The 10,924-nt window shown below is 63.2% G+C and overlaps 2 protein-coding genes across 2 annotated transcripts; both read left to right on the forward strand.

The window, feature by feature from the left end:
- Positions 1-87: 87 nt before the first annotated feature.
- Positions 88-4,658, forward strand: LOC112120123 (sodium-coupled neutral amino acid transporter 5-like; the record flags this gene model as incomplete). The annotated part of the gene is made up of 9 exons (XM_026662675.1): positions 88-170; positions 280-338; positions 731-877; positions 1,068-1,147; positions 1,371-1,471; positions 1,685-1,809; positions 1,906-2,050; positions 2,274-2,377; positions 2,598-4,658. Coding segments are annotated over 9 exons (949 nt in total), but the record flags the coding sequence as incomplete, so codon positions are not given.
- Positions 4,659-7,040: 2,382 nt separating this feature from the next.
- On the forward strand, positions 7,041-9,909 carry LOC113409084 (wiskott-Aldrich syndrome protein homolog; the record flags this gene model as incomplete). The annotated part of the gene is made up of 8 exons (XM_026662674.1): positions 7,041-7,204; positions 7,883-8,023; positions 8,379-8,465; positions 8,767-8,863; positions 8,986-9,027; positions 9,165-9,218; positions 9,521-9,698; positions 9,867-9,909. Coding segments are annotated over exons 1-8 (756 nt in total), but the record flags the coding sequence as incomplete, so codon positions are not given.
- Positions 9,910-10,924: the final 1,015 nt, after the last annotated feature.

Here is a 10,924-nt window from a genome sequence, read left to right on the forward strand (position 1 = left end):
GGGGGGGCTGCTCCCAGGTGCTCCGTCCCTGCCTCCCCCAGCCGGGGGCGCTGCAGGGTGCTGACCCCCCCGCTGTGTGTCTCCCAGGAGCTGGTACATGAACGGCAACGTGCTAATTATCATCGTCAGCGTCTGCGTCATCCTGCCCCTGGCGCTCATGAAACATCTCGGTGAGTGTGGGGTTGGGTGTGTGTATGTGTGTGTGTGGGTGGGGGGCTGGCGCCCCCTGCTGGTAAGGATCAGCCCTGCGTGTCTCACCCTCTCTCCCCTCCCCCACAGGCTATCTGGGGTACACCAGCGGGCTCTCGCTGACCTGCATGGTCTTCTTCCTCATCTCGGTGAGTCCGCCCTGCCCCCCAACCCACTGTCCCTCCCCCACCTGCCCGCCAGGGAGAGAACCCAGGAGTCCTGGCTCCTAGCACCCCCCCACAACCACTAGATCCCACTCCCCTCCCAAAGCTGGGGAGAGAACCCAGGTGTCCTGGCTCCCAGCCCCCCGCTGCTCTAACCACCAGCCCCCACTCCCCTCCCAGAGCCTGGGAGAGAACCCAGGCGTCCTGGCTCCCAGCCCTCCCTGCTCTAACCACCAGACTCCACTCCCCTCCCAGAGCCGGGGAGAGAACCCAGGCATCCTGGCTCCCAGCTCCCTAGCTGGCTGGCTGGTGGGAGGGTAACCCCTGCTGAGGAAGGGGTGTCTCTCACCGCCCCCCCCCTCCGTGGCTCCCCCCAGGTGATCTACAAGAAGTTCCAGATCTCCTGCCCGCTGAACGGGACCGAGCCCGCAACCCCCCTCGTCTACTACAATGGGCACAACGCCAGCGCCGCCGGCACCACTGGGGACGAGTGCACGCCCCAGACCTTCACCGTCAACTCCCAGGTGAGAGCGGGGGTGGGGGCCAGTGGTTAGAGCAGGGGGGCTGGGAGCCAGGACGCCTGGGTTCTCTCCCCAGCTCTGGGAGGGGAGTAGGGGCTGGTGGGTTAGAGCAGGGGGTGGGGGGGGCTGGGAGCCAGGACTCCTGGGTTCTCTCCTGGCTCTAGCACAATCAGCCCTTCCCTTCCCCCTGCAGACAGCGTACACCATCCCCATCTTGGCTTTCGCATTCGTCTGTCACCCGGAGGTGCTGCCCATCTACACAGAGCTGCGCAGGTGAGGGGCGGGGAGGGGGAAGGGCCGGGTGGGTTCAGGGAGATCGAGTCAGTGGGAAAGGAGTGGGGTCCAGTAGGGGGGCTGGGAGCCCAGATTCCTGGGTTTTCTCCCTGGCTGTGGGAGGGGAGTGGGCTCCAGTAGGGGGGGCTGGGAGCCCGGACTCCTGGGTTCTCCCTGCCAGCCCCAGGGCAGGGCGGCGTTTGACCCCTCTGTCCCCCGCCAGAGCCTCGAAGCGGCGCATGCAGAGTGTGGCGAACGTCTCCATCCTGGCCATGTTCATCATGTACCTGCTGACGGCCATCTTCGGCTACCTCACCTTCTACGGTAAGGCAGTGCAGGGCTGGACCCCTCCAGCAGGAGGCTCAGGGTCCCCTTCCCAGGGCTTGGCTCCCCTCTCGCCCTCCGCACTGACCCCATCAGCGCCCCCAGCACCCCCTCTGACCAGCCCCCCCCCCGCAACCCCACCGCTACAGCTGCGCGGGGCCCAGCTGGGCTCCCGGCTAACGGCCGTCCTTCCGGCCCTTCCGTGTCCCGCAGGGAACGTCGAACCGGAAATGCTGCACACGTACAGCGAGGTGGATCCCCTGGACCGGCTCATCCTCTGCGTCCGCCTGGCCGTGTTGATGGCCGTCACACTGACAGTGCCCGTGGTGCTCTTCCCGGTATGTGTCCCGGCTGCTCTGCCCCAGAGGCAGCTGCATCTCGGCGCTGGGCGAGCCACCGCCGTATCCCTTACTTCTTTCCTTGTCTCCTCCCAGATCCGCAGAGCCATCCAGCAGCTACTCTTCCACGGGAAGGATTTCAGCTGGGTTCGGCATGTGAGCATCGCTATCTGCCTTCTGTTCTTGGTCAATCTCCTGGTCATCTTTGTCCCTAACATCCGGGATATCTTTGGAGTCATTGGTAAGTCCCTGGCTTCAAATGGGCTGGGGGTTGGCCCTCCAAGGCGAACTGTCTCCATGCAGCATTATATGCGGCTGTTCTCCAGTTGCCCCGCCCCAGAGGTGGCTGCGTTTCGGCACCAGGCAAGCCGTCCCCGTGTGGCGTTATGTGTGGCTGCTCCTCAGGTGCCTCACCCCACTCCAGAGGTAGTTGCATCTTTGACCTCTCTCCTCTCTCTTCCCAGGCGCCACCTCCGCCCCCAGTCTCATTTTTATCCTCCCCAGCATCTTCTACCTCCGCATCGTTCCCAATGAAAAAGAACCGCTGAGATCCAGGCCAAAAATCCAGGTACCCACCGCTGGGGGGGCGCAGTGCCCTGGGGAACGGGGGGCTCGGTGGGGGGGCACCGTTCTGTGGTGAGCAGGGGGCTCGGTGGGGGGTGCCATGCTGTGGGGAGTGGGGGGCTCGTTAGGGGGGTGCCATGCTGTGGGGTGGGGGCAGGGAGCTCAGCGGGGGGTTCTGTGCTGTACTTTGGGGCTCACCTTGTCCTCCCCCTCCCGCCCCCCAGGCCGCCTGTTTCGCTGCCCTCGGCTTCATTTTCATGGTGATGAGTCTCGGCTTCATCGTGGCTGACTGGGTGACGACTGGACGGAGCAGCGGCGGGGGGCACTGACCCGCCCCCCCGCCGACCCCCGGCACAGACACATGGACCCCACTGGGCCGGCTCGGGGGGCCCAGCCATTGCTGGGGCAAGGGCACCGCCACCTCCCATTGGCCCTTGCTCTGCTGCAGCCGTGGCAACACTGAGACCAGCGCTAGGGCCTGCCCATTGGCCAACTGTTACCATGGCAACACTACAGACCCTGGCAGCGACTGGTGTCCATGGGAACGGTGCCAAGGCCCTTCCATCAACTGTTACCGTGGCAATGCTACAGCGACTGGTTTCCATGGAAATGGTGTGAAGGCCCTTCCATCGGCCACCTGTTACCACGGCAATGCTACAGCTCCTGGCAGCGACTGGTGTCCATGGGAACGGTACCAAGGTCCTTCCATCGGTCGACTGTTACCGTGGCAATGCTACAGCTCCTGGCAGTGACTGGTTTCCATGGGAATGGCGCTAAGGCCCTCCTATGTGTGCCTTGTAGTCATGGCAGCCTCCCATTTCCATGGGACAAAGCTCCTGATTGGGCCATCGGTGCCATGGCAACGGCAGGTTCCCCACGACTACTGAGTCCCCTGACTACAGCGCAACTGGGTTCTCCTTAGCTCCCTGTCGCCGTGGCAACATGGCAGGTCCCCAGGGGAACAACACCAGGCCTTTGTTGCTGTGACAACGCTTTGGCCACTGCTGGAGTGGGTGGGTGGGGGGGTCCCATAGCAACAGTTCCCTCCAGACAATGCCTCCCACCTCTTTGGTTCCCATGGAGACAGGAACACCCCCTCTCCCCTGCTTGTACTCATTCCCTGGCATCAGTTGAAGAGGGACTGTGAATCCGACTGTGCCAGGGCGGGGGCCAGGTGGATCCATGGCACTCTTATTTATTGCTCTTATTTAATTCGGAGCCAGCAGCCAGACCAAAGAGCGATGCTGGGCTCACTGCTGGGGCCAGGATCGTGACACCCCCCCAGGACTCCTGGGTCCCATCCCCAGCGACGGGGCCATGGGCTGTCCACTTTTTTGTGCCTCAGTTTCCCCACTGGGAGATAGGGGCGTGTTCCCATCCTGCTGAGGATTAACCCTCGAGTGTCTGAATTCTCCGGGGCCGGAGGAGACGCTGTTACTGTTACAGTAATGGGGGAGGCAGGGGGTGAGCGTCCCGTGGAGCCTCAGGACGCCTGGGTTCTTCCCGGGACGCCTGGCTTCCTGAGCGGGGCTGGGGGGGAGGCGAAGCCGTGTGCCTACAGGCCTGTTTGCCGCCTGGGACAGGCCCCAACCATGGTGCAGAATTCGCCCCACGTCAGCACCTTTCCCCCACCACACGGGGGCACCGTTGGTTGAGCCAGTTGAATGCCCCCCTTTCATCTGGGTGTCTGGGCGGGCGTTTATTGAACCCTGGGTCTCGGTTCTCTTTTCAAACTACCTCACCACCCAGAGACAGCCGAGGGTCACGAATGCTGCTCGCCCCAGCCCCTTCAGAGAGCAAGAGGTTAAGGACAGGGCTGTCGGGGGGCCACCTCCCTGAGCGCGGGGTGGGAGGCAATCCGGGTACAGGTGCCTCCTCCTAGCCAGAGAACGCTCCATCCGCCCTGTTGAGAAATCCTGGAGCCTCTGCTTCCTCCTCCAGAAACGTCTAGATCTTGTCCCAATGGCTCCTTCTCCCCTCCTGAAAAATCCTCGCGCCTACGTGTTTTCATCCAGAAACTACTAGTTCCCACTCTGGCGCCTCCGTCTCTCCTCTAGAGAAATCCCAGCGCCGCCATTTCCTCCTCCAGAGATCTCTAGATCTTGCCCCGACGCCACCATCTCCCTTCTAGGAGGATCCTTATGCCTACATATTTTCCTCCAGAAACCTCTAGATCCCACCCTGATGGCTCCATTTCCCTATCTATCTCAGAGAGCTGGAAGGGACCTTGCAAGGTCATCAAATCCAGTCCCCTGCCTTCGCAGCAGGACCAAGTATCGTCCCTGACAGATTTTGCCCCAGATCCCTAAATGGCCCACTCAAGGATTGAACTCACAACGCTGGGTTTAGCAGGCCAATGCTCAAACCACTGAGCTATCCCTGCCTAGAAAAATCCCAGCGCGCCCCCAGCCGCATTGGCACAGCTCCCCCACCACTGCGGCCTTAGCACTCAATGCCTCTTCAGCCAGTGCCTTAAACTCTGCCCCCACCCCCCCGGTGCAGTCCCCCGGCTTCACAGTAGCCGTCTCCTGCCCCCCAAATTCAACCGCAACCCTGGTGGTTCTGCTCCCCCCTGCCCCGACACAGCAGTTATATTGGCAGAAAGGGGCCCTATAGAGAATCAGGACTCCTGGGTTCTCTCCCCGGCTCTGGGAGGGCAGTGGGGTCTAGTGGTTAGAGCTGGGAGCCAGGACTCCTGGGTTCTCTCCCTGGCTCTGGGAGGGGAGTGGGGCCCAGTGGTTAGAGCTGGGAGCCAGGACTCCTGGGTTCTACCACCAGTGCTCCCATCTTCGCCCTCTCCAGGAACTGGTTTCTCCCTTTCTACTGGCGTAATTTGGGTTTTCATTTTGGAAGGAAGCATTTGAGCAAGAAACAAACATTTTCAGGCTTCCCTCCCCCCCCTGCCCAAAATACGAAACCCTCAAACGGGAAATTCTCCCTGTTTCAAACAAAAATCTGCTCCCCCCCCCGGCCCCATGTTCTGATTTCTTCGGAAAAGTGTGGGGGGGGAGGCCCCCCAAATGACTTTTGTTTTGCCAGTGGGGGAAATTGGCTGCCATGATAAACAAATCCAGGCTCGGCCCAACTAAAGCTACCGTGCCGCAACAGGTCTGTCAGAATCCTCCGGTTCCGGGTCTGGCCCGGAGCCGAAGAAAACAATGACGTTTTGCGAGCCACCCGGGGAACCCCCCCCTCCCAAAATTGGGCGATCACGCAGCCGACTCAGAGCAAGTGATCTCTTTTCTTGGGCCGACAGCTGGGGAAAGAGACACGTTTCCGAACTTCTGCAGAGCTCATGTCCTTCCCCTGGCAGTCGGGCTGGTAAAAGAGACGTGTCCTGTCCAGCCAACGCTGCCAACCCCCGCTTGTGTCGTCCCCCCAAATGTCCTTTCCCGGAAGGAGAAACAAGAAAAAGACCATTTTGGAAAGCGGGATTTTTGCCCTCATGGGAGAGTCTGAAAACTCGGCTTTCCCCCTTACTAACTCTCAGGACGTTTGCCAAACCGTCGCGTTTCCTTTTTGGGGCCTGGCGTTGCCTGGGACTCGGGGACGCTGGTAGAAGGGTCCTGGGTTCAGATTCTGAGGTGGGTGGGTTCCAGGCCTGGTTAATTCAGGGCTGGCCTGGATGGAATAATCACACCGGGGACGGCTCCCCGAACTGAAAACCCTCGTCCCGCCAGCCCCTAAAGTCAGCGTCTTGGTCCATTGATCCTGCCTGGATTCACGTGACTCCAGACGCACGAGGCTTTACTGGGGGGGGGGAGCGGGGATAAAAGGGCCCCTCGAAGCACTATTTCGGTCAGCACGTCCAGCCCAATCCTGCGTCGTCCCCAGTGCTACGGACAAAGCCAAAAGACCCCCCCCCCCATTGCAGCAGGGGTTCCCCCCCATGGCTGGGGGGAGCGATGCTGTGGGGAGGGGCAGCGCAAGGTGAAAACGATGCATGGAGCCGGTGGCTTTTGTACGGTCGCTCTGGGTTTCAATAAATAGCAACCGGACTTTTTCCCCCTGCCCGAGTCGTCTGTGTGTGTGGGTCAGAGGGAAGGGGGGGTCTATGAGGGGAGGGGGAGGCTGGGGGTTATGGGGGGAGGGGGCAGGGGGAGATGGAGGAGGCAGGGGAGGGAAGTTGGGGGGTGAGTGTGGAGGAGGGGGGGGTTAAGGAGGAGGGGATTGCAGGGAGGGGAAGGGGGGAGGGACGGGGCACGGGGGTTGGGGGCAGGGCCCTAGCGGTACATTACCCACCATAGAGAGGCAGCTAGAGCCAGTCCCCGAAACAGCCCCTCCCCCACAGCACAGCTAGGCCGCCCTCCTCTGACTTAGGGGTGGTCCCCACACCCCCGAAGCTGCGTCGGACTCAGAAAATGCCCCCACACTCCCCAAACGGCTGCATAGGAACCACAGACCAGGCGCCAGGCGGACGCAACGTTGCCTGAGTTTGCCGAGAGCCTGAGCCCATTGCTCGGAGAGGCAGGCCGGCCCCAACCGTCACCAGGTTTCCCCCCTGCCCCCCAGCTCTGCTGGTGCCCCTCACTCCCAGCCCTGGCTGGGGCCATTCGCAGAGCCCAACTTCCCCAGGCCCCGGGCGCTCAGCGTTGGTCGGTGGTTTTTTCTGCGCTTCCTGTTGAAAAAAGTCCCCGCAACGCGGAAGTTCCCTGGGGCGAGCTCAGGGAGGGGAGAGACCCCGAGAACCCGCTGGGGGCTGGAGACAGGAGCCAGCATGAGCCGGGGGTCCAGGTCAGGGGCGCGAGGGCAGCAGGAGAACGTCCCCTCCCAGCTCCTCCGGGATCATGAAAACCAGCAGGTGTTTGAGCTCCTGGGCCGGAAATGCACGGTGAGGCATGAGGCCCAGAGGGTGCTAACACCAGGGGCTGGGGGTTGGGAGTGAGGGGCACCGGCAGAGCTGCGGGGGAACCCAGGGCTGCAGGTCGGGAGTTGGGGAGCACCGGCAGAGCTGGGGGTACCCCAGGGCTGGGCTAGCAGGGGGCTGCAGGTCAGGAGTGAGGGGCACCGGCAGAGTTGGGGAGCAGACTAGGACTGGGCTAACAGGGGGCTGCAGGTCGGGAATGAGAGGGACTGGCAGATCTGAGGGTGGGGAGCCCAGGGCTGCAGGTCGGGAGTGGGGGGCACCAGCCGGGCTGGGGACAGGGGAGCACTGGGCTAGCAGGGTCCTGCAGTGGAGCGGGGGGCACCAGCAGAGCTGGGCTAGCAGGGGGCTGCGGGTCAGGAGTGAGGGGCACCTTCATTGCTGCATCCCTCCCCCTCCGCTCAGGAGGAAGTGGGGTGAGCGGTGCTGACGGGGGCTGTGAGGGGCCCGGCGCGGTGACGCTGGGGAGCCCGGAGCCTCAGCCAACATCGGAAACCAAGACAGGAACTGGCAGCCCCGGGGGGCCACGCTTAGGGCCGGACGAGCCCTCCCCCCGTGGCATTCTGTGCGGCTGTTCCCCAGCCGCCCCAGAGCTGGCTGCATCTCAGGCGCGATCTCTCTGTAACTCGGTTGTCTCTGTGCCAGACTCTGGCCACGTCGGTGGCCCAGCTGTACCAGGCCATGCCCCCCAACAGCCAGGTGTGGGGTAAGCAGGGATGCGGGGTCCTGTGCCTGGTCAAGGACAACCCCCGGCGCTCCTACTTCATCCGCCTCTTCGATCTCAAGGTGAGTCCCTGTCCTCCCCCCGGCGGCTCCCCATCCCTTCCCAGCACTGGCGAGAGAACCCAGGAGTCCTGGCTCCCAGCCCCCAACCCCCTGCTCTAACCACCAGACCCCACCCCCCTCCCAGAGGCGGGGAGAGAACCCAGGAATCCAGGCTCCCAGCCCTCCCCGCTCTAACCACTAGTCCCCACTCCCCTCCCAGAGCTGGGGAGAGAACCCAGGAGTCCTGGCTCCCAGCCCCCTGCTCTAACCACTAGCCCCCACACCCCTCCCAGAGTCGGGCAAAGAACCCAGGCGTCCTGGCTCCCAGCGCCCCCTGCTGGCGGGGTGCTAACCGGGGTTCCCCTTTCTCTTGCAGGAGAGGAGGCTCACATGGGAGCTGGAGCTCTCCAGCCAGTTGGTCTATTCTGCCGTCACCCCCTATTTCCACACCTTCCCCGGGGACGTGAGTATCTGCCCCAGAGGGGGCCGGGGGGGTCGGGGGGGGTTGATCAGTGGGGCAGGGCTGCCAGACATAGCCCTGCCCCCGGAGACAACAGTTCAGAGACAGGGGGGTGAAAAGAAGGAGAAAATTGAGGGCTACCAATAAGAAGTGAGGCTGGAAACCCGGATGCCTGGGTTCTCTCCTGGCTCTGGGAGGGGAGTGGGGGCTAGTGGTTAGAGCAGGGGGGCTGGGATCCAGGACTCCTGGGTTCTCTCCCGGCTCTGGGTCCCCCCAGGACCAGCGAGGTGCCTTTTGCTTTCAGGAATGCCAGGCCGGGCTGAACTTTGCGGACGAGGCTGAGGCCCGCGACTTCTATGCACTGGTGGAGGAGAAGGTCCAGAAGCGACAGCAGCGGATGGGTACGTGGAGGGGTAGGGAGCCGGCCAGTGCCCCCTAGAGGGGACAGGCCCCGTGCCCCGTTCCCTGGCCCCCTGAGCCAGCCCATGCCAGGGTCACAGTGCATGTTCTCCTCTTTCCTCAGAGAAACGGCAGCTCCCCCCGCCACCTCCCCCGGTCAATGAAGGTGAGTCCCCCTCTATCCCACTGTCCTTTGCAATGGGGGGGAGGGGCAGGTTGGGGTAGACCCCCCACCAAGCTCTCCCACTGGGGGTGGGGGGGTGGTGACATGGGTCTAACCCCGGCTCTTTTTGCCTCCTTTAGAGCGACGGGCGATGACGCTGCCCCGATCCCCAATGCCCGGGGGAGACATGAATGGTAAGTGCTTTGGAGGTGGGGGGCCTGAAAGGGTTAATTCAGCCCCCCACCCCCCCCCCCCTGCGCCCCCCCAGCGCCCGGCCCTGACTGCCAGGGGAGAGCGCCCCCTGCCTCACTCCCTGCCCCACGGCGTCCCCCAGCGCCCGGCCCCAACTGCCAGGGCAGAGCACCCCCTGCCCAGCCCCCCACCCCGCTCCCCACAGCACAGCGCCCCCCAGCGCCCAGCCCTGACTGCCAGGGGAGAGCACCCCCTGCCCAGCCCCCCACCCTGCTCCCCACAGCCCCATCTCTCTCTCCCGCAGGTCCCAGCAAACAGCCGAATTCCCCCTCCAGCTCCTTGAACCTGGTGACGATGGACATCCAGAACCCGGACATCACCTCGTCCCGGTACCGGGGGCTGCCGGTGCCCACGGCCACTGAAAAGAAGAAGGGCAAGAAAAAGATCTCCAAGGCCGACATCGGCGCCCCAAGCGGATTCAAGTGAGAGCTGGCATCAAGGGGGCCAGGAATGGGGCGTGGGGCCTGGCCCCTCTAGGGGGTTCTGGCTCCTGTCTGGCCCCAGGGCGGGGGGCTGGCTGGCTCAGGGGGGCCGGGAATGGGGCACGGGACCTGGCCCCCTCTAGAGCTGGCTAATCTTTGTTCTTCCAGGCATGTCACCCACGTCGGATGGGACCCCAACACCGGCTTTGACGTATGTAGCTTCAGAGACAGGGGCATGGTGGGGGTCTGACCCTGGGGTCCCAGGGATCACAGGGGCTGGGAAGGGGGCCAAGGACAGGCCGTGGGGTAAAGCTTCGGTGTTAGCAATGTCTGTGTACAGTGGGGAGGGCGGGTTTCACTCTGCTTGTGGCTACCAGGCGTGATGCGGGGTGTGACCGGGCTTCAGTTGGTGTGCGTGGCTGTTTCCCGGCTGCCCCGCCCCAGAAGTGGCTGCATCTTAGCATCCGGTGAGCCAGCCCTATGCAGCGTTATGTGCGGTGGTTCCCCAGCTGCCCCGCTCTAGAGGTGGCTGAATCTCAGTGCCAGGCGAGCTATCTCCATGGGGTGTTATGTGCAGCTGTTCCCCCGCTGCCCCGCACCAGAAGTAGCTGCATCTCAGTGCCCCATGGAGCATTATGGGGGCAAATTTGAGGGTTGCTTGAGCCAGGACTGCCCAAGATACCGCCTCCCTGTGGCCCTCCGTCCCCCCAGCTTTTTCCAAACTCATCTTGTTCTCCCAACGCACATTTGCCCTCCCCTGGGGTCAGATCCTGGCTTCGAGCTCCCCCCGCCCCGCCCGCCCAAGCTGCTCGGGGAGTTGACAGCGTGGCCGTTATTGGCGGTTAGGTTGGTGCGTGCCCACAGGAAAGGGGCAAGTTGCAGCCAGACAGAGGCACTGCTGGAGCTAGCGGGCATCTGGATGGCACAAGGGGCAGGGCGCGGTCCTAGCCCCAGGATGTTTTTCGGACTCCAGACAGTGTGTTTTCTCCTTGGGGCTCAACTGGGAATTAACACCGGGCCTGTGGCATGCCGCAGTTGGCGGCTAGGTGATCTGGCCTGCAAAATCGATTGCCAGGTTCTCCCGGGACTGTCCCTTTTTTGCTGCAGCTTGTCGGGAAGTCTGGCCGAGGCAGCCAGTGTCGCGGGCTCCGGACGGCATGGGGTTTTTCCCCGGCCCTTAAAGGCAGCGGCCCAATAATCTGGGCATGAGACTCTGCAAGAGGATG

This window comes from Terrapene carolina, unplaced genomic scaffold (genome assembly GCF_002925995.2).
Source record: "Terrapene carolina triunguis isolate 2854851 unplaced genomic scaffold, T_m_triunguis-2.0 Scaffold29434, whole genome shotgun sequence".
NCBI classification, from domain to species: domain Eukaryota; kingdom Metazoa; phylum Chordata; order Testudines; family Emydidae; genus Terrapene; species Terrapene triunguis.